The following is a 27,774-nucleotide window of genomic DNA, read 5'->3' on the forward strand; positions in this document are numbered from 1 at the left end:
GGGCAGGCAATGACAGGGTTGGGATGGGGAGGGGGCTGAGTGTGAGGGGACGGGGCAGGCAATGACAGGGTTGGGAGGGCAGGGGAGGGGGCTGAGTGTGAGGGGACGGGGCAGGCAATGACAGGGATGGGATGGGGAGGAGAGGGGGCTGAGTGTGAGGGGACGGGGCAGGCAATGACAGGGTTGGGAGGGCAGGAGAGGGGGCTGAGTGTGAGGGGATGGGGCAGGCAATGACAGGGTTGGGAGGGCAGGAGAGGGGGCTGAGTGTGAGGGGACGGGGCAGGCAATGACAGGCTTCGGATGGGGCGGGGAGGGGTCTGAGTCTGAGGGTTCAGGACAGGCAATGACAGGGTTGGGATGGGGAGGGGTCTGAGTGTGAAGGTTCGGGGCAGGCAGTGACAGGGTTGGGATGGGGAGGGGAGGGGGCTGAGTGTGAGGGGACGGGGCAGGCAATGACAGGGTTGGGAGGGCAGGGGAGGGGGCTGAGTGTGAGGGGACGGGGCAGGCAATGACAGGGTTGGGAGGGCAGGGGAGGGGGCTGAGTGTGAGGGGACGGGGCAGGCAATGACAGGGTTGGGAGGGGAGGGGAGGGGGCTGAGTGTGAGGGGACGGGGCAGGCAATGACAGGGTTGGGAGGGTAGGGGAGGGGGCTGAGTGTGAGGGGACGGGGCAGGCAATGACAGGGTTGGGAGGGCAGGGGAGGGGGCTGAGTGTGAGGGGACAGGGCAGGCAATGACAGGGTTGGGAGGGCAGGGGAGGGGGCTGAGTGTGAGGGGACGGGGCAGGCAATGACAGGGTTGGGAGGGCAGGGGAGGGGGCTGAGTGTGAGGGGACGGGGCAGGCAATGACAGGGTTGGGAGGGTAGGGGAGGGGGCTGAGTGTGAGGGGACGGGGCAGGCAATGACAGGGTTGGGAGGGCAGGGGAGGGGGCTGAGTGTGAGGGGACGGGGCAGGCAATGACAGGGTTGGGAGGGCAGGGGAGGGGGCTGAGTGTGAGGGGACGGGGCAGGCAATGACAGGGTTGGGAGGGCAGGAGAGGGGGCTGAGTGTGAGGGGATGGGGCAGGCAATGACAGGGTTGGGAGGGCAGGAGAGGGGGCTGAGTGTGAGGGGACGGGGCAGGCAATGACAGGCTTCGGATGGGGCGGGGAGGGGTCTGAGTCTGAGGGTTCAGGACAGGCAATGACAGGGTTGGGATGTGGAGGGGTCTGAGTGTGAAGGTTCGGGGCAGGCAGTGACAGGGTTGGGATGGGGAGGGGAGGGGGCTGAGTGTGAGGGGACGGGGCAGGCAATGACAGGGTTGGGAGGGCAGGGGAGGGGGCTGAGTGTGAGGGGACGGGGCAGGCAATGACAGGGTTGGGAGGGCAGGGGAGGGGGCTGAGTGTGAGGGGACGGGGCAGGCAATGACAGGGTTGGGAGGGGAGGGGAGGGGGCTGAGTGTGAGGGGACGGGGCAGGCAATGACAGGGTTGGGAGGGCAGGGGAGGGGGCTGAGTGTGAGGGGACAGGGCAGGCAATGACAGGGTTGGGAGGGCAGGGGAGGGGGCTGAGTGTGAGGGGACGGGGCAGGCAATGACAGGGTTGGGAGGGCAGGGGAGGGGGCTGAGTGTGAGGGGACGGGGCAGGCAATGACAGGGTTGGGAGGGCAGGGGTGGGGGCTGAGTGTGAGGGGACGGGGCAGGCAATGACAGGGTTGGGAGGGTAGGGGAGGGGTCTGAGTGTGAGGGGACGGGGCAGGCAATGACAGGGTTGGGAGGGCAGGGGAGGGGGCTGAGTGTGAGGGGACGGGGCAGGCAATGACAGGGTTGGGAGGGCAGGGGAGGGGGCTGAGTGTGAGGGGACGGGGCAGGCAATGACAGGGTTGGGAGGGCAGGGGAGGGGGCTGAGTGTGAGGGGACGGGGCAGGCAATGACAGGGTTGGGAGGGCAGGGGTGGGGGCTGAGTGTGAGGGGACGGGGCAGGCAATGACAGGGTTGGGAGGGCAGGGGAGGGGGCTGAGTGTGAGGGGACGGGGCAGGCAATGACAGGGTTGGGAGGGCAGGGGTGGGGGCTGAGTGTGAGGGGACGGGGCAGGCAATGACAGGGTTGGGAGGGCAGGGGAGGGGGCTGAGTGTGAGGGGATGGGGCAGGCAATGACATGGTTGGGAGGGCAGGAGAGGGGGCTGAGTGTGAGGGGATGGGGCAGGCAATGACAGGCTTCGGATGGGGCGGGGAGGGGTCTGAGTCTGAGGGTTCAGGACAGGCAATGACAGGGTTGGGATGGGGAGGGGTCTGAGTGTGAAGGTTCAGGGCAGGCAGTGACAGGGTTGGGATGGGGAGGGCAGGGGAGGAGGCAGAGTGTGAGGGTACAGGGCAGGCAATGACTGTGTTGAGATGGGGAGAGGAGGGGTCTGAGTGTGACAGGGCAGGCAGTTTCAGGGTTGGGATGGGGAGGGGTCTGAGTATGAGAGTTCGGGGCAGGCAATGACAGGGTTGGGATGGGGAGGGCAGGGGAAGAGGCAGAGTGTGAGGGTACAGGGCAGGCAATGACAGTGTTGAGATGGGGAGTGGAGGGGGCTGAGTGTGAGGGTTTGGGGGCAGGCAGGTGAGGGCTCCGGCTCAGGGGTGCAGGCTCTAGGGTGGGGATGGAGATGAGGGGTTCAGGGTTCAGGAGGGGGCTGCAGGTTGAGGTAGGGGGTTGGGGTGCAGGGGGGTGAGGGCTCCATCTGGGGGTGTGGGCTCTGGGGTGGGGTTGGCAATGAGGGGCCCAGGAGGGGGCTCCAAGCTGGGTGTGGGCCAGAGGAACTCACGGTGTGGGAGGGGTCTCTGGGCTTGAGCAGGGGGTTGGGGTGCGGGAGGGGGTGAGGATTCCATATGGGGGTGCAGGCTCTGGGGTGGGGCCAGGGATGAGGGGTTTGGGTGCAGGAGCGGGCTCTGGGTTTGGGGGGGGCTCAGAGCTAGGGTTGGGGCTCGGGGTTGGGGCACGGGCTTCGGCGCCCACTCAGTGGCACAGCGTGGGGGCTAAGGCAGGCATCCTGCCTGTCCTGGCACCGCGGACCACGCTGCGCCCGGGAAGCAGCCAGCAGGTCTGGCTCCTAGGTGGAGGCGTGGCAGAAGGCTCTGCGTGCTGCTCTCGCCCGCAGGCATCGCCCTCGTAGTAGGAGCGTGGAACTGGTGCTTGGAGCGGGTGCAATGTGCGGAGCCCTGTGGCCCCCCTGCCTAGGAGCTGGACCTGCTGGCCAGTTCCAGGGTGCAGCGCAGAGTCAGGACAGGTAGGGTTAGCCTGCCTTAGCTCCGCAGCACCGCAGACCGAACTTTTAACGGCCCGGTTGGCGGTGCTGACTGGAGCCGCCAGGGTCCCTTTTCGATCAGGTGTTCTGGTCAAAAACTGGACACCTGGTCACCCTACCTGTCACACTCTGCCCTGTCTCCCAACCCCTGACCTCACTGCCCAAGACCTACCATGCCCTGCCACTCACACTCAGTACTGTTCCTTCACCGCCCCAACCCTGTCACTGCCTGCCCCAAACTCTTATATTCAGCCCCCTCCCAAACCTGTTATTGCCTGCCCCGAACCATGAGGCGAACTGAGGCAGCCACCTCAGGTGCCAGACTGTGGGGGGATGGGGGGCGCCACTAGGACCCAGAGTGTAGAAAATTGTGTCTGCTGCTGGCGCATATGTATTCTCTCTGCGCTAGATGCACGGAGATGGTGGAGTGCTGTGCTGGAGGAAGGAGGGCACAAGAGATATAACAGGCAGGCAGGAGAAAAGGTGAGAGGGACTAACAGAAAGCAGCAGGCGCTGCAGGGAGAGGAAGGAGGAGGCGTCTCTTATGTACCTCTCTAGCACCCCCAGGAGCCTGGACTGATTAACACCAGCTGCTCAGGGAGCTTCCTGTTTCCTGATGCTTCCCTGAACCCACTCGAGGAGAACAGGCAGTCAACTGAAGTAGTAGGAGCCAGTTAGGCCCTTAAGACCCTGATATCTTCCCTCACTCAGGCCCTGCTACCAGCCTGCTTATTTGTCCCCTTCACTTGAGTGCTGAGAGCCACTATAGCTGGCACAGAACAGCAGTCATGAGTGCAAGAAGAAAATGCCCCTCTGGGGCAGGTTTCAGAAAAAGAAAGAAAGCAAAGGAAGCTTTTCTATCTAAGCAGGAAGGACGTCTCCTGAGATACATAGACACAAATGTTCACGGTGAGCCTTTCACGGTGAGCCTTCCAGCCCCAGTGAGGATGTGAGTGGTGAGGAGATGCCTGATCTTCCAGTTAGTCAGAGTGCGGGTGACCTGGTAGCTACTCCAGCATCCATATCTTCATCTCAAATGGATGTAACCATGCACATTCCTGAAGAAAAGTGTAGATCAGAGAAGAGTGTGATGGAGGCGCAAGAAACAGCTGCTGCGGAGTTTAATTCCTTAAGTCTAGATGATCCAGGACTGTGGACCCACTTGAGCAGTAGCCTGAGGGACTTCCTTGTACTGCATGGGCCACAGCAAGTGAAAAACTTCATGTTCCCCAAAGACAATGAAAATAGAAGTTTCCATCCAACACATTACTGGCATGAAATCCCCAATGGTGACTAAGTGGAGAGGCCATGGCTTATGTACTCAAAAACCCAGAATGCTGCATACTGTTTCTGTTGCAAACTCTTCCAGTCTAACTTTCCAGTCGCATTGGGTTCAACAGGAACAAAGGACTGGAAAAATCTAGCTAGAAATCTGGCATGCCACAAGAAGGCAGCAAATCACCAGAGAGCATTCCATAGGTGGAAAGAGCTTGAGATGAGACTAAGGTTAAAGGCCACCATAGATTATCAGCATCAAGAGAAGATTGCATCAGAGTCTCTTTACTGGCAAAATGTTCTGAAAAGGCTCATTGCCATTGTGAGAATGCTTGCTACCCAAAACCTAGCACTGCTTGGCACTTCAGATCAGCTCTATGTGCCAAACAATGGAAACTTCCTTAAAATTGTGGAGCTGATGGCTGAGTTTGATGCTGTACTCCAGGAGCATCTAAGAAGAGTCACCACCCAAGAAATGTACACACACCACTACCTTGGAAAAACAATTCAAAATAGGATCATAGAGTTACTGGCAACAAAAGTCAAACAGAAGATTGTGGCAGATCTGAAGTAAGCAAGATATTGCTCTGTTATTCTGGACTGCACACCTGATATCAGCCATACGGAAAAAATGACTTTAATGGTGTGTTTTGTAACAACAACAGAACCTAGTGAAAATGTCCCTCCAATGATGACTGTCAGAGAGCATTTTCTAGAATTTATTAACATTAATGATACTACAGGAGCTGGTATGACAAATGTGCTTCTTAAAAAGCTGGAAGATACAGGAATTGCGATAGCTGACATGAGAGGTCAGGGCTACGATAATGGTGCCAACATGAGAGGAAAGAACAGAGGAGTGCAGACACAGATCCGAGAGTTAAACCCTCAAGCTTTTTTTGTCCCGTGCAGTTCTCATTCATTGAACTTAGTGGTGAGTGAAGCAGCTTCATCTTCTAGTGAGGCTGCTGAATTTTTTAATGTAATTCAAAGCATCTAAGTATTTTTCTCTGCATCAACTCATCGATGGCATAATACGATAGCATTCAACATCCCTGTGGTGGGAAGAACATCTCAGCAGCCCAACCCTGTGGCATTTAATTTCAAAAGGGGGAACTATGCAAAAATGAGGGGGTTAGTTAAACAGAAGTTAAAAGGTACAGTGACTAAAGTGAAATCCCTGCAAGCTGCATGGGTGCTTTTTAAAGACACCATAATAGAGGCCCAACTTCTATGTTTACCTCAAATTAAGAAACACAGTAAAAGAACTAAAAAAGAGCCACCGTGGCTTAACAACCATGTAAGAGAAGCCGTGAGAGATAAAAAGAATTCCTTTAAAAAGTGGAAGTCAAATCCTAGTGAGGCAAATAGAAAGGAGCATAAACGCTGCCAAATTAAGTGCAAGAATGTAATAAGAAAAGCCAAAGAGGAGTTTGAAGAACGGCTAGCCAAAAACTCCAAAGGTAATAACAAAATGTTTTTTAAGTACATCAGAAGCAGGAAGCTGCTAAACAACCAGTGGGGCCCCTTGATGATCGAGATACAAAAGGAGCGCTTAAAGACGATAACGTCATTGCAGAGAAACTAAATGGATTCTTTGCTTCAGTCTTCACGGTTGAGGATGTTAGGGAGATTCCCAAACCTGAGCTGGCTTTTGTAGGTGACAAATCTGAGGAACTGTCACGGATTGAAGTGTCACGAGAGGAGGTTTTGGAATTATTTGATAAACTTAACATTAACAAGTCACTGGGACCAGATGGCATTCACCCAAGAATTCTGAAAGAACTCAAATGTGAAGTTGCGGAACTATTAACTAAGGTTTGTAACCTGTCCTTTAAATCGGCTTCTGTACCCAATGACTGGAAGTTAGCTAATGTAACGCCAATATTTAAAAAGGGCTCTAGAGGTGATCCCGGCAATTACAGACCGGTAAGTCTAACATCTGTACCGGGCAAATTAGTTGAAACAATAGTTAAGAATAAAATTGTCCGACACATAGAAAAACATAAACTGTTGAGCAATAGTCAACATGGTTTCTGTAAAGGGAAATCGTGTCTTACTAATCTATTAGAATTCTTTGAAGGGGTCAACAAACATGTGGACAAGGGGGATCCAGTGGACATAGTGTACTTAGATTTCCAGAAAGCCTTTGACAAGGTCCCTCACCAAAGGCTCTTATGTAAACTAAGCTGCCATGGGATAAAAGGGAAGGTCCTTTCATGGATTGAGAACTGGTTAAAAGACAGGGAACAAAGGGTAGGAATTAATGGTAAATTCTCAGAATGGAGAGGGGTAACTAGTGGTGTTCCCCAAGGGTCAGTCCTCGGACCGATCCTATTCAACTTATTCATAAATGATCTGGAGAAGGGGGTAAACAGTGAGGTGGCAAAGTTTGCAGATGATACTAAACTGCTCAAGATAGTTAAGTCCAAAGCAGACTGTGAAGAACTTCAAAAAGATCTCACAAAACTAAGTGATTGGGCAACAAAATGGCAAATGAAATTTAATGTGAATAAATGTAAAGTAATGCACATTGGAAAAAATAACCCCAACTATACATACAATATGATGGGGGCTAATTTAGTTACAACAAGTCAGGAAAAAGATCTTGGAGTCATCGTGGATAGTTCTCTGAAAATGTCCACCCAGTGTGCAGAGGCGGTCAAAAAAGCAAACAGGATGTTAGGAATCATTAAAAAGGGGATAGAGAATAAGACAGAGAATATATTATTGCCCTTATATAAATCTATGGTACACCCTCATCTCGAATACTGCGTACAGATGTGGTCTCCTCATCTAAAAAAAGATATACTGGCACTAGAAAAGGTTCAGAAAAGGGCAACTAAAATGATTAAGGGTTTGGAACGGGTCCCATATGAGGAGAGATTAAAGAGGCTAGGACTCTTCAGCTTGGAAAAGAGGAGACTAAGGGGGGATATGATAGAGGTATATAAAATCATGAGTGATGTGGAGAAAGTGGATAAGGAAAAGTTATTTACTTATTTCCATAATACAAGAACTAGGGGTCATCAAATGAAATTAATAGGCAGCAGGTTTAAAACAAATAAAAGGACGTTCTTCTTCACGCAGCGCACAGTCAACTTGTGGAACTCCTTACCTGAGGAGGTTGTGAAGGCTAGGACTATAACAGAGTTTAAAAGAGAACTGGATAAATTCATGGTGGTTAAGTCCATTAATGGCTATTAGCCAGGACAGGTAAGGAATGGTGTCCCTAACCTCTGTCTGTCAGAGGGTGGAGATGGATGGCAGGAGAGAGATCACTTGATCATTGCCTGTTAGGTTCACTCCCTCTGTGGCACCTGGCATTGGCCACTGTCGGTAGACAGGATACTGGGCTAGATGGACCTTTGGTCTGACCCGGTATGGCCTTTCTTATGTTCTTATGTTCTTATGATGACAAATTTTGAAGCAACATCTGGGAACATCCTCTCTGACACTGAAACCACTGAATGCCACATGATGGGAAAGTCTAGTGGAGGCGATAAAGCCTATCAAACACCAAATTGGGAAGATAGATGATGCCATAGTTGCCATTATGGAGGATAATGCTATGACAGGAACTGTTCATGGGAGAACAGTGGCAGAGGGAAATGGAATCACCAGAAACATACATAACTTCAAATTTCTGTGTGTCTTAGTGTTGTGGAATGACATACTGTTTGAAATAAATGTTGTAAGCAAGAGACTCCAAGGTGTTGACCTTGATATATCTGGAGCAATGGAACAACTGGACAAAGCAAAGTCATACCTACAGTCTTATCGGTCAGATGAGGGGTTTCAAAACATTCTGAAGAGTGTACAGAAGTTGGCAGAGGAACTTCACACTGAAGCTATTTTCCCACCCGTTCAAGAATACAAGAGTCACTGAAGAAGAAGACATTTTGATTATGAGGCATGGGATAATCCCATAAGAAACCCCAAACAGCAATTCAAAGCTGAATTCTTTAACCAGGTGCTAGATTGTGAAATACAGTCAGTTGAAGAACCTTTCATGCAGCTCAAGGAACACAGCAGTACATTTGGGATGTTGTAGGATATTCCAAAACTCCTCACTATAGCTGAAGAAGACCTATACCAGCAATGCAGGGCACTAAAGACAGTGTTGACACATGATGACATGTGCGATATTGATGCAAGTGATTTAGGTGATGAACTGAAAGCCCTTTCAAGATACATTTCAGCAGGATCAACTCCAAAGGCTGGTCTGGAATATAGGTGCACAAATAAGATGACCCTCTTTCCAAATGCTTTTGTTGCTCTGTGCATACTTCTAACATTTCCTGTAACAGTTGCCAGTGGAGAACACAGCTTCTCCAAGCTGAAGTTAATAAAAACACATCTACGCTCCTCAATGACACAGTAGAGGGTGGTCGGCCTTGCAACCGTCTCAATAGAGCATGAGCTGGCCCAGCCTGTGGACCTTCAGAAAGCAGTTCAAATCTTTGCAACCAAGAAGGCAGGGAAGCACCGCTTTGATTATTCAAACATATAAAAATGCCAGTGTTTACTATTCAGACAAGAAAAGTTACATTTGCTGTTCAGGCGTTTGAAAGTTAAGTGTTACTTAAAATTTTTGAACAAGGCATTTTAAGTTGTTAGTTCTCCTTTATTGGGGTAGATAGCAGAGCAGTACCATGAGAGGAATAGAACAGGAAGAAGGCAGAATTGAGACCTTTCAAAGTTTTGGCCCAAGCGAGGGGACATGGAGGCGTCATTTGAGCTCCCCGCCTCAGGTGCAAAAATGTTGTGGGCCGGCCCTGCCGAACCCTCACATTCTGCTCCCTCCCTTCGCCATCCCAACCCTGTCACTGCCTGCCCTGAACCCTCACATTCTGCTCACTCCCTTCCCCATCCCAACCCTGTCACTACCTGCCCCGAACCCTCACACTCTGCTCCCTCCCTTCCCTATCCCAACCCTGTCATTGCCTGCCCCGGCCCCTCACACTCAACCCCTCCCCTCCCCATCCCAACCCTTTCATTGCCTGCCCCATCCTCTCAAAATCACACCTTCCTTCCTAACCATGTTCTTTACAAAAAAGTCAGTCTTTAAAGACTAGCTGATAATAAAATGAAATGCAAAATTTCCAAAAAGTTTGCTCCCCTCCCCCCATTCTTTAGCTCAGCATTTACTAAGGCCTGGTCTACACTACGGGTTTAGGTCGAATTTAGCAGCATTAAATCGAATTAACCCTGCACCTGTCCACATAACGAAGCCATTTACTTTGACATAAAGGGCTTTTAAAATCTATTTCTGTACTCCTCCCCGACGAAGGGAGTAGCGCCGAAATCGACATTGCTAGTTCGAATTAGGGTTAGTGTGGGCGCAATTCGACGGTATTGGCCTCCGGGAGCTATCCCACAGTGCACCATTGTGACTGCTCTGGACAGCAATCTAAACTCGGATGCACTGGCCAGGTAGACAGGAAAAGCCCCGCGAACTTTTGAATTTCATTTCCTGTTTGCCCAGCATGGAGAGCAAAGGTGACCACGCAGAGCTCATCAGCACAGGTAACCATGCAGCTCGAGAATCAAAAAAGAGCACCAGCACGGATCGTACGGGAGGTACTGGATCTGATCACTGTATGGGGAGAGGATTCCATGCTAGCAGAACTACGTTCCAAAAGACGAAATGCCAAAACATTTGAAAAAATCTCCAAGGGCATGATGGAGAGAGGCCACAATAGGGACTCATATCAGTGCTGCGTGAAAGTTAAGGAGCTCAGACCAGAAAGCATACCGGAAAACCAAAGAAGCAAACGGACATTCCAGGGCAGAGCCGCAGACATTCCGCTTCTATGCTGAGCTGCATGCAATTCTAGGGGGGGCTGCCACCACTACCCCACCCCTGACCGTGGATTCCGATGAGGGGGTACTCTCAGCCATGCCTGAGGATTTTGCGGACGGGGAAGATGAGGAGGAGGAGGAGGATGAGCTTGTGGAGAGCACACAGTACTCCGTTCTCCCCAACAGCCAGGATCTTTTTCTCAGCCTGACTGAAGTACCCTCCCAACCCTCCCAAGGCGGTATCCCAGACAGTGAAGCCATGGAAGGGACCTCTGGTGAGTGTAACTTTGTAAATATAAAACATGGTTTAAAAGCAAGCGATTTTAATGATTAATTTGCCCTGAGGACTTGGGATGCATTCTTGGCCAGTACAGCTACTGGAAAAGTCTGTTAACATGTCTGGGGATGGAACAGAAATCCTCCAGGGACATCTCCATTAAGCTCTCCTGGAGGTACTCCAAAAGCCTTTGCAGAAGGTTTCTGGGCAGTGCAGCCTTATTCCGTCCTCCATGGTAGGACACTTTACCTCGCCATGCTAGAAGCAAATAATCTGGTATCATTGCATGACAAAGCCTGGCAGCATATGGTCCCGGTGTTTGTTGGCATTCAAGCAACATCTGTTCTTTATTTCACTGTGTTATCCTCAGGAGAGTGATATCATTCATGATAACCTGATTGAAATACGGGAATTTATTAAGGGGACAGAGGTGGCCGTTCCTACTGGGCTGTTTGCCTGTGGCTGAAAAGAAATCCTTCCCTGCAGTTAGCCAAACGGTGGGGAGGAGGGGGGCATTGGCGCTGAGCTTTTCGCGTTTGGCTAGCAGGGATCTTCCCTGATACCAGCCACGCGGTGGTGGGAGGGGTAAAGCAATCATCCCAGAGAATTGGATGGGGTGGGGGTTAGTTTGGTTTCTGCCGCTGCACATTAACACGAAAACCGCAGCACTCAATGGGCTTTGCTTGGTATGGGAAAGGAGGGCGCTGCTTTTATGAAGGTTGCAGAAGCCGAAAGACAATGGCTTACCATGGCCGCATGCAAGCTGAATTCTGTTGCCCGGCCCTGCATCTGTGATCTCTAACACCAAAGCCACAGGCACTCAATATTAAGATGCAAAATGCGACCTTGTACTGAAATCACATGTGCTATGTAATGTGAATAGTGTTGTTCACCATGAAAGAGTATAAGCATTGTTCTGTAAAATGTATCTTTTTAAATACTTCTCTCCCTTTTTTTCCCTCCAGCAGCTGCAAATTTTTCAAGCCTCCCTCCTCCGTCCCGAAGGCTATCTCAGATAAGGCGGCGAAAAAAAAATGCATGCAAGACGACATGTTCTCAGAGATCATGCAGTCGACCCGCGATGAAAGAGCTCACCTGAATGAGTGGAAGGACATGGTATCAAAGTACAGGAAGCTGCCAATGAACGTGAGGACAGGAGGGACCAACGTGAGGACAGGAGGGATGCTCGAGGTGAGAGGTGGCGGCAGGAAGATCAGAGGAGGCAGGATGCAACGCTGCGGCTGCTGCATGATCAAACGGACATGCTCCGGCATCTGGTGGAGCTTCAGGAACTGCAGCAGGGTCACAGAGTGCCGCTGCAGCCCCTGTATAACCACCCTCCCCCCTCCCCAAGTTCCATAGCCTCCTCACCGAGACGCCCAAGAACGCGGGGAAGGGCGGGGAGAGGCTCCGTGCACCCTGCCACTCCACCCCAGTGGACAGCCCAAGCAAAAGGCTGTCATTATTTTGAACTTTTGAAGTGGCCTTTTCCTTCCCTCCTCCCCTCCTCCCAAACCCCACCCGGGCTACCTTGTCAGTTCTCTCCCTATGTTTATAATGAATTAATAAAGAATACATGATTTTTAAATGATAGTGACTTTATTTCCTTTGAAAGCAAGCTGTGATCGAAGAGGGGAGGGTGGGTTGCTTACAGGGAATGAGTCAATAAAGGGGGCGGGTTTTCATGAAGGAGAAACAAACAGATATTTCACACTGTAGCCTGACCAGTCATGAAACTGGTTTTCAAAGCTTCTCTGATGCGCAGCGCTTCCTGGTGTGCTCTTCTAATCGCCCTGGTGTCTGGCTCCGCGTAATCAGTGGCCAGGTGATTTGCCTCAACCTCCCACCCCACCATAAACATCTCCCCCTTACTCTTACAGAGACTGTGGAGCACACAGCAAGCAGCAATAACAATGGGAATATTGATTTGGCTGAGGTCTCAGTGAGTCAGTAAAGTGTGCCAGTGACCCTTTAAACGGCCAAATGCACATTCTACCACCATTCTGCATTTGCTCAGCCTGTAGTTGAACAGCTCCTGACTACTGTCCAGGCTGCCTGTGTATGGCTTCATGAGCCATGGCATTAAGGGGTAGGCTGGGTCCCCAAGGATAACTATAGGCATTTCAACATCCCCAACGGTTATTTTCTGGTCTGGGAAGTAAATCCCTTGCTGCAGCCGTTTAAACAGACTAGTGTTCCTGAAGACGCACACGTCATGAACCCTTCCCGGCCATTCCAGGATGTTGTTGAAATGTACCTTGTGATCCACCAGTGCTTGCGGCACCATTGAAAGTACCCCTTGTGGTTTATGTACTGGCTGCCCTGGTGCTCTGGTGCCAAGATAGGGATATGGGTTCCATCTATCGCCCCACCACAGTTAGGGAATCCCATTGCAGCAAAGCCATCTACTATGACCTGCACATTTCCCAGAGTCACTACCTTGGTAGCAGCATCTCAGTGATTGCTTTGGCTACTTGCATCACAGCAGCCCCCACAGTAGATTTGTCCACTCCAAATTGATTCCCGACTGACCGGTAGCTGTCTGGCGTTGCAAGCTTCCACAGGGCTATCACCACTCACTTCTCAACTGTGAGGGCTGCTCTCATCTTGGTATTCTGGCGGTTCAGGGCAGGGGAAAGCAAGTCACAAAGTTCCATGAAAGTGCCCTTACGCATGCGAAAGTTTCGCAGCTACTGGGAATCGTCCCACACCTGCAACACTATGCGGTCCCACCAGTCTGTGCTTGTTTCCCGGGCCCAGAATAGGCGTTCCACGGCTAGAATCTGCCCCAGTAACACCATGATCTCCAAAGCACCGGGACCCGCTGTTTGAGAGAATTCTGTGTCCCAAGTCCTCATCACTCTCGTCGCCGCACTGCCGTCGCCGCTTCCTCCTCACCTGGTTTTTCAGGTTCTGTTTCAGCATAAACCGCACGATAATGTGCACGGTGTTTACAATGTTCATGACTGCTGTCTTGAGCTGACCTGGCTCCATGCTTGCTGTGGTATGGCGTCTGCACAGTTCACCCAGGAAAAAAAGGCACAAAACGGTTGTCTCCCGTTGCTTTCACGGAGGGAGAGGGAGGATGTACCAGAACCACCCGCGACAATGTTTTTTGCCCCATCAGGCATTGGGATCTCAACCCAGAATTCCAATGGGCGGGGGAGACTGCGGGAACTATGGGATAGCTATGGGATAGCTACACACATTGCAACACTCCGGAAGTCGACGCTAGCCTCGGTACATGGATGCGCACCGCCGAATTAATGTGCTTAGTGTGGCTGCATACACTCGACTTTATACAATCTGTTGCCAAAAATCGAATTCTCTAAAATCGGAGTAATCACGTAGTGTAGACATACCCTAACAGTATCTCGCGGGGCAGCTAATTTTCTTTTGCAGCTTCCATGAAGGTCACTAAAAATTATGTTTCCACTTTGAAATATCAAGTTCACTTAATTTTTCTATTTTTAAAATTTAGTTTCAGCAGTATTCTTTTTTTATGATGTCTTCGAAATGCCTCATGCTACCTTCTTAGTTGCACCCCCTTTGGCATATATACTTAATGCAACAAAATTAGTTTGAACTGACCAAGTCAAGCTGTTTATTTTTATCACACACCTGAAATGTTTGAAATATAATGGTCATGGCTCAAACTCTGGATTTTTACATTCTTCTGGTTTAGGACACCTTTAAAAACACTTACATTCAGAAGGATTTAAATTCATGTCCTGGGAATAACTTCACAAATTTAAATGCCAGCAAACTTTAATGATTTAATTAGTTGTCTCTTGGTTTTGTTATTTATTATGGAGCAGCTGAAGCCCAATTTTCAACGCACATACATGAGTAACTAATTATTCTGAAATTTCACTACCACATTTCCTACTTTGATACAGTTTTTCAGGGAATTTTTTTGGGGGGAAAGAGAAAAGTAGTATTAAAATTATAAGATGAGGTTTTCTAAGCTGCCTAGGGAACTAAGAAGCACAATTCCCATTGAAATCAGTTGGAGTTGTGATTCTAAATCTCCTACATGCCTTTGAAAAACTCAGCTATGGTGTCTAAAAATGTCCTTGTTATTGACTTTTCAGAAATGTTTTTGTTTATTTTTGCTCCTCTCTCCAAAATAGCTGGGCTAAAAACACAATATTTGTTAGTTTTGTTGGCCTTACTTAGAAGAGATGCCTTATAGCGGTGGTTCTCAAAGTTGGTCCGCCACTTGTTCAGGGAAAGAACCTGGCAGGCTGGGCTGGTTTGTTTACGTGCCGCATCCGCAGGTTCAGCTGATCGCGGCTTCCACTGGCCGCAGTTCACCACTCCAGGCCAATGGGGGCTGTGGGAAGGGCGGCCAGCACATCCCTTGGCCCATGCCGCTTCCCGCAGCCCCCATTGGCCTGGAGCGGCGAACCGCGGCCAGTGGGAGCCGTGACTGGCCGAACCTGTGGACGCAGCAGGTAAACAAACAGGTCCAGCCCTCTAGGGGCTTTCCCTGAACAAGCAGCAGACAGGCTTTGAGAACCACTGCCTTATAGTATTTGGAGTGACTGGGGTGAGGGGAGGAATTACAAAAGATACAGAGTAATAAAGAACTTGTGAGGAATACACATACCCCATATTAAATTAGCGAGGGAACAAGTTAACTAGAGTCATTGGAGCCTATATATAAACAAAAAGCAGTAGAAAGCTAGAGTCAGGCTCTGTGGTGGGTGAGGGGAAGAGGACTGTCTCCTCCCCAGATCAGACAGGGATAGGACAAAGAGCTGGGTCTGCCATATTAGCAATGTCAGTTTTATTCCCTGCTCTGGCAGAAGTTCTCTATAAAATGAGGGGAATGATAATTATCTGCATCATAGGGAGGGATGTGTGAAGCCTTTCTCAATAATAACAGTTGTGAAGTGCACAGAAATATTAACAGCAGTCAGTGGAGGAGGTGAGACTTGAATTTAAATTCCATTCATAAAAATATTCACTCTGCCAACATGTTATATTACGAGAATATATAGAACTGCGATATAACAATATTTCCTGGGAGTGTATTCATTTTGAGTATTTGGTACACGTTTAATAATATATAAAATGAACAATATATATTCAATAGCATATTTCCTTAACAGAACAAACAAAGGGACAAAGTTAATATTGGTTGGCTGGTGTAAATCAGATGGGGTGGTATTACATGAAGGTTTATATGCCTAGTAGGAAGTGGGAGGGCCCTTAATTGTTCATTTCCAGATTTTTAACATTTGAATTTTTTAAATGTGTAGAATTTTTGTAATGGAAATGTAATAATATTTTTAGTATTAATTGGAGTGCATTTAAGTATTTTTAACTGTAATTCTTTTTTAAACAAAAGTGTATGTTTAGTTTTGTAATCCTGGGTGGTATATTTGGTGACACTATAGCCTGTTCCTGTCCTCACACTGTCTCTTAAAGAGTTCTTAAATGTTTGCTGCAGGGTAGCTTATCTTTACCCATTCTTTTTCCTTCCTGCTTGTTTTCCCCAACAGCCCCCCAGTAAATTAAACCAATATATTCATATAGCAAACATCCCATTATCCAGGTCAACATATAATATTAATTTATTCAATAATTACAGAGCAGCTCCAAATCCATCACACTAGTATCACTAAGAACTGGCACTTTTTTATGGTAAAGATATTTATTCATGAGAGCGTGTGCATCAGCCCTGCTGGGTAAGCATGGTTGAGACACAGGGTACTGTAGCTTCACGGTCTGGTCTAAGAGTGGGAGAATTGTGGAATTCCACCCCAGGATAGGTAAAGGAATGAGGCTAACACCATGGTGGTGCACTCAGAGAAATCAGAGGGACACAGAAGTGCGGCCAGCCCTCTAACTGGGACAACTAATATCTCAACCTTTTATATGTCATAATCACAAGGGGAAATGCAAGGTAGTAATGTATGTGCAGAAGAGAAATTATTCTCCTAAAGCTTCCTGCTTGTATGACTTTCTAGAAACTCATGATGGTGTTTAGCACTACTACATCTTTTTTTGTTGCAATGTATCTGCTTACATTATTGTTGCTACTGCAGATAAGACAATTTGACAGGTTTACAATAAAAGTGTCTTCTGGGGATGACTCTCAGCTTAGCAGTGTGGGGATGTTTCCAGTGCTGCATAAACAGCAATGTGTTTTGGCTAACATGTTCTTGCTTATCAGAAAACGGCAAATCCTTACAGGTATCTGTCAATGATTAATGAGAGGGAAAAGAGGCAGAAAAATATGACTATGTCAGATCTCATATGGTGTATTACTGTTTCCACTTACAGGTGCCATATTGTGCTACAAATGACCTCACAGTACAAGAACCCACCAAAAATTCGGTTGAGGATGTATTAGATTAGAAACTATTACTGTTAAAACAGGCAAGTTCTACAAAAAACCATTTTGTCTTCTCTGCAACATAAATTTGAATGTAAGCATTCAAAGTGAATATGGAATACATAGAATGTCAACTGTATATTTTATTTTGATCTTAAATTCAATTTATTTTATGCCATCTCCACCCTTTCAGTTTTTAGCGGCATAGGTTGTTATACATTGGAGAAGTTGTTTTTGATAGGGGAGCTTGGAATCTTGGCATCTGGGTAGGAGACTGTTGAGGCTTTTGGAACTTGGAAGATATGTGAGGCAGTTTGGGATTGTGAGACAAACACATTAGATGGATGTTTCTACTAAAATTATGTGTAGTGAAATAACAATGTTGGGATTTTGATTGTCACCCTTGGGTTTCAGAGTTAGCAATCCATTGAGATGAATAGAGGACATTCACACCTCTCAGAGCTATTGTTTCAGGCTGTGTATATTAGGAAGACAAAACTGTATTGGTTATATTCAGTTAAAACTTTGTTCCTACCCTTGTATAGATTATGTCCCCTTCGATATTTTTATACCCTGTTAGCTTTGTTTCCCCCCTTTGATGCCCTTATCTGAATGTTTTTACCCTACTGCACAATCAATGGCAATTACACTACAATTGCATCCTCTTTTTATACAGTGTAGTCTCTTGGTTATCCACTTACAAGCTCAGAATCAAGCTCATTCTATGCAAATAAAATCACAGAATTGGAAGGGACCTCGAGAGGTCATCTAGTCCAGTCCCCTACACTCAAGGCAGGACTAAGTATTATCTAGACCTGATACTGTTCCCGTTTGTATAGAACCAGCATAGCACCCTCACAAGATGAATTGTATAGGGAAGAGATCAGGAACTTCTATTCTTCCTGTCTCGTAACACAAGAACAAGGGGATGTTCAGTGAATTTAAAAGATGACAAAATTCAGAACTGACACAAAAAAAGGGAAATAATTTTTCACACAACAAATAATTGGACTAAGAACTCATTGCCACAGAATGTTATTGAATTTAGCAAAATTTAAAAAGGAACTGGACACTTATATGGCTATCAAGAATATCCAGAATTATCATAATTAATGATAAAACTTTCAGAGGGATATTAAACCTCAAGCTTCAGGGCTTAACAATCTCTAATCATTTGATATCAGGATGAGACCTAATGTGGGTCTTAGCTTATCCTACATCTGTTCACTGCAGGGTTCTTACACCTTCCTCTGAAGCATCTGATACTGGCTACTGTCAGAGACAGGATACTGGACTAGATGGACCTCATGTCTGATCTGGTAGGGCAATTCTTATGATCTTATCCATATCTATGGTTTATTCCCAAACTTGAACACTGTAGATACAGACCTGAGTTTTCAAAAGTCATTAGTGCCTTTGGGAGCTTTTATTTTTGGGTGGCTAACTTCAGACACTTTAAAGAGGCCTGATTATTAAAGGGACTGAACATCTGTGATAATACTTGGTTTTTTGAGCAAGAGGCTACATTTGAATATTGCTTGGTTTAGGAGCCAGTCAGTCTGCTCATTTATGTCTTTAAGGAGTAAAGTAACAAGGAAACCCCAGTGCCTAGATGGAGTGCTAGCCAGAGACTGACAAAATGGTAGAGCAACCTACTGCCAGGTGTAATGCCAGAGAGTAGCCAGAGAGTAACTGCAATATGCACCTTTTGGCATCCTTGTACCAATAAAATTTGTTAATCTTTTAGATTGTACATAGATATTATAATCTGAATTTACAGTTATAATATAAGGAAAGTAACTGGTATCTCCTGGATAGTACTGCTTGTTAGGAATAAGTGGGAAAATGAATAACTTTTGGCCATTACAGTTCATACTATTACTTCTTGCATTTATATGATCTTGTAATGGTGTCTGTGTTCTCCAGCAGGTCTTTCTGGGTGTATGCTCTGGTAGATTGCCGTTCATGAGGAGGGACCTAATGAAGATTCATAAATTCATAAATTCTGAGGCCAGAAGGGACCATTACATCAATAGTCTGACCTCCCAGAATGTTGTCAGCCATTCCCTCACGAGTATGTAAGAGATGTCAAAGAAATGAAACACATTGTTCAGGTGTCCAGGCAAGTGGGTGGTGATGGCTTCGTCGACATCCTTGAGGAAGAAATTGAAGAATTAATTGAGAGCCATAGAGAAACATTGACTAACGAAGAGTTAGAGGAACTGATAAAATCGTCTACAGAAGGTGAAGATGATGACGACGAACAGGAAGAGCCAGCAAGTTGGAATCTTCATAAATTTGCTGAAGTGTTCCAAGCAGTGAAACACTTGAATGATTTAATTTCTGAATCCAATCCCTCTATGGAACGAAGCCTCAAAATCACACGTAGTATTACGGACGATTTGAGACCATATCAAGAAATGTTTGAGCCATTCAAGAGACAACAGCGACTGTTGCCGATCACCATGTTTGTCAAGAGAAAACAACCAGCAGCAGATGAGCTTACGCAATCAACTTCTCGAGCTGAACCAGAGCCAACCACTTCATCTACGACTTGCTCTCCATCACCTCCGTCTCCTGGATCGATATCAAGCCCTGACAACCCCCCAATAGTGTTGTTGGGGAAGAGGAAGACTAATCATCGAAGTGTGTACAGCGCCCATCTTCATCGTCTCATCGTTCATCATACGGGCGCTGTACTAATCATCATTTCCATCATCATCGTCGTCGCATCACCATTGTCATAGTCGTCATATCACCATTATCATCGTCATTGTAGACTAGCAAGAATATCCAGGATGAATGGAATGGTTAGGTTTAATGTTTTCCTTTTTTATTCTTTCATTCTTCCATCTCTCTCTTATGTAATTAAAAATACTGTAAAATTATATTTTGCATATGTACTCTTTATTATATTCTGTACATTACTGTATACATTATACATTTATACATACAGTATTACTATACAGGGTTGTATGCACAAAACCATGTACAGTATACTGTACTTTATGGGCGATTTAAGGGATTTTCAAGGGTAATTTTGACTATACGCGATTTTTGCCTTATGCACTGACTTTAGAACCTAATCCCCGCATAAGATGCGACTCTCCTGTATCAGCAATTTCAACATTCTTAGCAGGAAGGATGCAAGGTCAAGCTGCCCTTTCTGTGGCACCCAAAACCCCCTCCCCTCCTGCGTTGGGTAAGCTAAGGCCGCTGCCTGGCCAATTTACGGCCTGCTGACTTGGCTACTTTTAGCAATAAGCAATAGTGATTCAGGCACTTTACTGGTTTGCCAAAATCTCCCCATACTCTTAGCACATAATGTCTGATGATTTTCTAAGACTGCAGAACATAGACTTTTGCTCTCCCTAATGCTGTATCTTTTCCCACATAGAAGATAAAAGATGCCTGTGATGGCACCTCTTCGTGGTGCCGCCTGGAACTGGGGTACCACTGAGCCCGCCTGACCCACCAGCCTGGGCTCCCTTTACACTGTATTGCTGAGGCAAGCCAGCCAAGCCCTCCCTCAAGCTTCAGATTGCACTTTACCAGCACACATACAAGTAGGGACACACCAAGCTGCAGCTATACCCACAGATGCTGAGATCAGCTCTGCATGGGACAGCTCAGCTAAGGAATTGCCCAGTTACTCAAGTGCACATCCCCTCTAGAGTGTAAAACCAAAATGTAGCCGTCCTGCGCTGCACAGAGAACTATACAGCATAAGCTCATTAAATTCGCCCCCTCCCTCAATGTGGAGAGAGAGATACACAGCTTTCTGTCCCAAGTTATGATTTTCACACACACTGGTTTTAGACAAAACAAAACAAGTTTGTTAACTACAAAAGATAGATTTTAAGTGATTATAAGGGATAGCCAACAGATCAAAGCAGATTACCTAGCAAATGAAACAAACACACAATCTAAGCTTAATATACTAAAGAAAGAGATTATAAGCAGCAAATTCTCACCCAAAATGATGTTTTAGGCAGATTGCAGAGACTTTCTTGCAGCTTAAAACTCCAGATATTCCTTTTACACACTAGAAAACCCTCTAGCCTGGGCTCAGTCCTTCCCCCCAGTTCATTCTTTTGTCAGGTGTTTTCAGCAGCCTTCCTTGTTGGGCGAGAAGTCAATGAAGAACAAACCCCGATAATGTCACTCCCCTGCCTTAAGTAGTTTTTGCATAGGGCAGGAATCCTTTGTCTCCCAGTGTGGTTCCCACCCACAGTTAGTAGAAAAATACTAATATTATCATGGAGTCCAGTATCAGGTGACTTGGTCACATGACCCTGCAGCCATAACTCAGAGGCTATTTGTAGCATCCCCAGGAAGACTTCCCGGTGGGAGATTAGCATCTAGTCCTGTTCAAAATGAGTACAAAGATACAATGCGGTAAAATTTTACAACACATTTGCATAAGTGCATAAAACCAAGAGAGAATGAATCCTGTTACGTATAACTGACTAAGTGGGTAAAAGCGTTTCAGGGCTTGAAATGTGGTGACAAGATATCTATCTACAGCTATTTGAATGAAGGGCTTAATCAACTAAGAGAAAGAGGAATTGTTCAGAGTGGACCAATGGGGCAAAACTACGAGTAATGAGCTGAAACTGAGCAAAGAAAAAATTAGACATATTGTCAGGGAAAATCTTAACAGTGATGTCTGCTACACTGGAATATTGTCCAAAGGGTAATTGTGTCAGCCTTATTGCTTGAGGAATTTAGAAGTAGAGTGGACAAAGCACTCAAGAATGTACTCTAAGGGTATGTCTACACTACGAGAGTAGTTCGATTTTACTTAAGCGAGTGAATTTGTGGAACCGATATTACAAAGTCGAACGTGTGTATCCACACTAAGGACAGTAATTTGACTTTGTGAGTCCACACTAACGGGGCAAGCGTCGACACTGGAAGTGGTGCACTGTGGGCAGCTATCCCACAGTTCCCGCAGTCCCCGCTGCCCACTGGAATTTTGGGTCAAGCCCCCAACGCCTGCTGGGGCAAAAAATGTGTCAAGGGTGGTTTTGGGTAACTGTCATCATTCAACCCTCCCTCCCGCCCTCCATCCGTGAAAGCGCCGGTGGGCAATCAGTTTGCGCACTTTTCTGGTGATTGACAGCGCGGACGCCACAGCACTGCGAGCATGGATCCTGCTGCGATCATTGCTGCAGTTATGGCCGTTGTCAACACCTCGCACCTTATCATCCACCTTTTGCAGAGGCAGATGCTGAGAAACTGGGCGAGGAGGCTACGGCAGCGTGGTGAGGACATTAAGTCTGAGAGGGGCACAGACTTCTCACAAAGCATGGGACCCCGCGCCGTGGACATGATGGTGGCAATGGGTCATGTTGATGGTGTGGAACGGCGATTCTGGGCCCGGGAAACAAGCACGGACTGGTGGGACCGCATAGTGCTGCAGGTCTGGGATGAATCACAGTGGCTGTGAAACTTTCGGATGCATAAGGGAACTTTCCTGGAACTTTGTGAGTTGCTGTCCCCTGCCCTGAAGCACAAGGACACCCAGATGCGAGCAGCCCTGACTGTCCAGAAGCGAGTGGCCATAGCCTTCTGGAAGCTTGCAACGCCAGACAGCTACTGGTCAGTCGCGAACCAATTTGGAGTGGGCAAATCTACTGTGAGGGTTGCTGTGATGCAAGTAGCCAACGCAATCGTTGAGCTACTGCTCTCAAAGGTAGTGACCCTGGGAAACGTGCAGGTGATCATAGATGGCTTCGCTGTGATGGGATTCCCAAACTGCGGTGGGGCTATAGATGGAACTCACATCCCTATCCTGGGACCGGACCACCAGGCCAGCCAGTACATTAACCGAAAGGGCTACTTTTCAATGGTGCTGCAAGCACTGGTGGACCATAGGGGACGTTTTACCAACATCAACGTCGGCTGGCCGGGCAAGGTTCATGATGCTTGCGTTTTCAGGAACTCTGGTCTGTTTAGACGGCTGCAGGAAGGTATTTACTTCCCGGACCACAAAATAACTGTTGGGGATGTGGAGATGCCTATAGTGATCCTCAGGGACCCAGCCTACCCGCTAATGCCCTGGCTCATGAAGCCCTATATAGGCGCCCTGGACAGTGAAAAAGAACTCTTCAACTACCCGCTGAGCAAGTGCAGAATGGTGGTGGAGTATGCTTTTGGACGTCTGAAGGGGAGATGGAGAAGCTTACTGACTCGCTCTGATCTCAGCGAAACCAATATCCCCATTGTTATTGCAGCTTGCTGTGTGCTCCACAATCTCTGTGAGAGTAAGGGGGAGACGTTTATGGCGGGGTGGGAGGTTGAGGCAAATCGCCTGGCTGCTGATTATGCCCAGCCAGACAGCCGGGCGATTAGAAGAGCCCAGCGGGACGCGCTGTGCATCCGGGAAGCTTTGAAAGCTAGGTTCCAGAGTGAGCAGGGTAACTTGAGACTATTAAGTTTGTTTAAACAGAAACTGAACCTGCCCCCGTTTCTTTACCCAGTTAATGTTGACTATCCTCTCCAGTTACCAACCCCCTTCCCCCCCTTCCAACACACCTTTAAAAATAAAATAAATGAAACGGAATGCAGTGCCGCGTGAAAATCAAGGAGCTGAGACAAGGGTACCAGAAGACCCAAAGAGTCAAACGGACGCTCTCCCCCCACAACAAAATAATATTTACTTTCCTATTACACTTCTTTTACTTCCAAAAAAACTTTTCAGACATTCCGTTTTTTCAATCGCAGCTCCGAAAGCACGAACTCATCGCCCCACACAGCGATCAGATCCAAGACTTTCTGATCAGTCCATGCTGGGGCCCTCTTTCTATTCTGCGATTGCATGGTCACCTCTGCTGGAGAGCTCTGCATCGTTGCCAGTGCTGCTGAGCTCGCCACAATGTCCAAACAGGAAATGAGATTCAAACTGGCCAGACAGGAAAAGGAATTCAAATTTTCCCGGGGCTTTTCCTGTGTGGCTGGTCAGAGCATCCGAGCTCGGACTGCTGTCCAGAGCGTCAACAGAGTGGTGCACTGTGGGATAGCTCCCGGAGCTATTAGCGTCGAATTCCATCCACACTTACCCTAATTCGACATGGCCATGTCGAATTTAGTGCTATTCCCCTCGTCAGCGAGGAGTACAGAAATCGATTTAAAGAGACCTCTATGTCGAAATAAATAGCGTCGTTGTGTGGATGGGTGCAGGGTTAATTCGAGTTAACGCTGCTAAATTCGACATAACCTCCTAGTGTAGACCGGGCCTAAGAAACACTTATCTATTGACAGGGAAATGGACAAGATGTCCTACTAAGCATTTTTCCTCTCTAATTTTATGCTATAACAGGTCCATTATATTAATGCCTTGTAATAATAATTCAGTGACCAAATATAGCAATTAAATTGTTCAAGAGACCAAGAAAGACCTTGAAATAAGCTGAATGTAAACTTAGGATAGCCTTTAGAAAGTCAATAGACTGATTCACTCTGAAATCAACAAAGGTCACAGTGTAGCTGATGTTGCCTAATTCCTGCAAACTCCTTTGAGAGCAACTCTGCAAACAGTCTTGAGAGAATCCATGCTGGTATTTCAGAGCATATTGTATGTCTAGACTGAATTTGCACCATTCCAATTAGTAACAGAGCACATTAATAAAAATATATTATGTGATGTGATCATGCTTGGCATGCATTCTAACAAGACAGACAAGAAAGCTGAATCTGCAAATCAATGGTCCCTGGAAAGACTCTACTGTGTCAGCTTTATTTCTTACTCATCTTGTGGACAAACCATTATTATGTTTGCAAATGACAGGTGGATAGCAATTAAATCAATTTAAGCTTCTTTTCCTGTTCTAATTTTAATTAAGGAATAAAAGAATTGGGTTTCTCATTTTATGAGGCAATTCACTTGGCTGAAGACTCTTATCCCAGTGAAGTTTCTGCATTATTGCCTCTTCAAATGGGAGACCTAACCTTTTGTGCCACTGTACAAATAATGTCATTTCTAAATGCAGTTTAGAAAGTGAAACAGATTACAGCTGGCCTCTTTTTACTGCTGGTATGAGTCTCTCTCCCTCCCTAGTGATGCATTCCACTCTCAGCTTCAGTGCACTGTGTTCTCAGAGACCATTTATATAAAATCAGACAGTGCTATGATAGGCTCAGCATGGAACCTGCGTGTTAGCATTGAGAAAAAGGGCAAATGATAATGGGGGAAATGAAAAGAAAGAGAAGACTAGCAGGGCCAGATTTTCATCTCAGTTACACCCCAGTCTCATTTCAATGGGATTAGTCCATCTTGACTCCTGTGTAAATAAGATCAGAGTCTGGAGGGAGGAAGCATTGGTGTAGTGGTTAGAGTAGGTGACTGCATGTCAGGATTGCTAATTGTATTCTAAGCACTGCCACTGACTTACTGGGTGACCAAGGGAAAATCATTTAACTTCTGTCTTTCGGTTTCTTTATATCTCAAATACTTCCCTACTTTAGAGGTGTGTTATGAGGATTAATTAATGTTTCCAAAGTGCTTTGAAAACTTCAGATGAGAAGAGGTAAATAAGTGCAAAATATTATGTTTATTAATTATATGTTTTCTGAACTGGGCTTGGAAAGAGGAATTGAAATGAAGATTAGAAAGACGAGAAGTAAGGTTGAAATTTTATTTAAAAATTGAGATATTTACATCACAGTCTTGTAAAGCAGCTAGAACATAACACTTCTGAATTGGTGCTTGAAATGGGACTGGAGCGGTAATGTTTGAGAAGAGACAAACTCAATTATTAACAAGGAAGTGGAAAGATGGAATTAGAGGAGGAGGGAAACTTTGCATTATGGAGTTTTGATAGTTTCAAAACTAAGGGCCAGATACTTCATTCCAACTGAGCTCTGGTGCAGAAATGCAGGATGGGACAAAGATGGGTGTGTTGTGGTCAAAGACACCCACGCAATGATTTTAGTTCAAAGACTCAAGCCTGAGGCCAGTTTATTGACATACATACCAGTGCACTGGGGTGCAGTCCGAAGACTGACACCCGGAGGACCGCTTGCAGGCGGGTTTTTATTTCATTAAACCACAAGCAAAGTACAAACAATACGTCATGAGTTAAAAAACTGGGGTTGGGGTCAGCCCCCCCCCAAACCACAAGTTAAGAAATTAGGGTTGGGGTCAGTTTCCCCCCTCCCCCCGGTACCTTCCTCATTTTTCCGAGAATTGGATGTTTATTTGGGTAGAGGGGCGCTTGGTGGTTTTCCCCAGGGGTGGTACTTGGCACCAGTTTGGGTACATTTCTCAAGACACATGTTATTTTCCAGGGTCTTTTGGTTAAAGATTGGGGGGGGGGGGGTTCCATGGGACGCCTAAAGAGGACCTATGATTGACTATTTTTGCAGATAGCTGGAATCACAGAGTGGGTCACAGATCACCCAAAGGAGAAGCTGCATGAGTCAAGAAATTGCATTTAGCTAAAGTTACCTATTGCTTCACACAAGTGGTTATTATATTTCATTAGTGCTGTTGCTGGGGCTTTTTTATTCTTTGCCTCCTTGCCCCCCCCCTCCTCTGGTCATGACCCTTGACCGAGTTTGGCAGGGAATTGTGCAGTCTAGTCTAGTTCAGGCCCTGGCCTGGGCCCTGGCCTGTACTGCTTTGTGTAAGGGTAGTTAGCATAACATATCTCTGTTGGAGGGTTTATTTTGGGGCCTTCAGATTCACAGCTCTGGCTATTAAAAAGAAGGCCCCCCTGCTCTATTTCCCCACAGTTGTAAATCATCTTTGTTCTTCTTGTATTCTGGGTCTGGCTCGATTGAATATGTCAGAGAGCCTCGGGCCTATTCTGATTTACGCTTTACTGCAGCATCTTTCTTTGGGCTCATTCATAATTAAGGTTACCCAGAGAAAAGCATGCTCAGGCCACACCCACTTTCTCCTCAACATGTCCCTAATGCCAGAGACTACCAGGAATAATGGTTAAGAGCTGTTCTGTGGCTCTGCATCATCTGGGGAACCAACTCACACGGGGGCATTCCCTGAGGGGTGATTCCAATGGACATCATTACACTCCTGGAGTAGTATAAAGGGGCTGCAACATAAAGGAGAACTGGACCAAGAACCAGAATCACACCAGTATAATATCAGGAGTAACTCCACTAATGTCAATGGAGTTGTGTAAATGAGAGTATAATATGGCCCTAAATGATACAATCACAGCCTTTTATTTAACAAACTACTACATGAGTGTTGCCAAACCCAAAAGTTCAAAAATCATGAGTCAGGCCCCAAAAAATCATAAGTGTCTTAAAAATCATGAGATTTTAAAAAATAATGAATGTTGGGGTCTTTTTCTTTGCTCCCCTGCCCTTTGTTGAGAGCTTTTAGGGTGCACTTGGGTCACATTTTTAAGCTTTTCTCCTCAACTACAAGGGCTAGAAACTCACTTTTGTTTTAAATGAAAACTGAGATTTTTTTGTAATTGCAGGATTCCAGGAAGCTGGGATTTTAAGGGTGTGGCTACACTTTGAGCTGGGGGGTGTGATTCCTGGCTTGAGGAGATATACCTGGACTAGCTCTCATCAAACTAGTGCACTAAAAACAGAATGTAACCCCAGCAGTGAGAGCTGCAACAGGGCTAGCTGTCCCAAGTATGTACCCATCCAAGACCCTAGGCACATACTCAGGGCAGCTAGCTACTCTCATTGCTATGGCTATTTTCAATTTTGATTGCACTAGCTCGATCACAGCTTCCTCATGAGTGTGCTTCCTCAAGCTGGGATTCACACCCCCAGCTTGAAGTGTAGACATATCTGAAGAAAAACACCAAATACCATG

At 46.9% G+C, this 27,774-nt stretch overlaps 1 protein-coding gene across 5 annotated transcripts in view; it reads left to right on the plus strand.

The window, feature by feature from the left end:
• The window catches only part of LOC101931329 (uncharacterized), a 167,396-nt gene extending 141,118 nt beyond the window's left edge, over window positions 1–26,278 (plus strand). For 2 of the 5 annotated variants that reach the window (XM_065581640.1, XM_065581641.1), the window contains 2 exons: window positions 16,919–17,014; window positions 18,900–26,278. In XM_065581640.1, coding sequence (XP_065437712.1) covers window positions 22,432–23,553 — 1,122 coding nt within the window. In that variant the 5' untranslated portion in view covers window positions 16,919–17,014; window positions 18,900–22,431 and the 3' untranslated portion in view covers window positions 23,554–26,278. Of the gene's footprint in view, window positions 1–16,918; window positions 17,015–18,896 lie in introns of all 5 variants that reach the window. The other 3 variants (XM_065581644.1, XM_065581645.1, XM_065581642.1) reach the window with 2 other exon arrangements.
• The last annotated feature ends 1,496 nt before the right edge of the window (window positions 26,279–27,774 follow it).

The sequence above is a fragment of the Chrysemys picta genome, chromosome 1 (genome assembly GCF_011386835.1).
Source record: "Chrysemys picta bellii isolate R12L10 chromosome 1, ASM1138683v2, whole genome shotgun sequence".
In the NCBI taxonomy this organism is placed as follows: domain Eukaryota; kingdom Metazoa; phylum Chordata; order Testudines; family Emydidae; genus Chrysemys; species Chrysemys picta.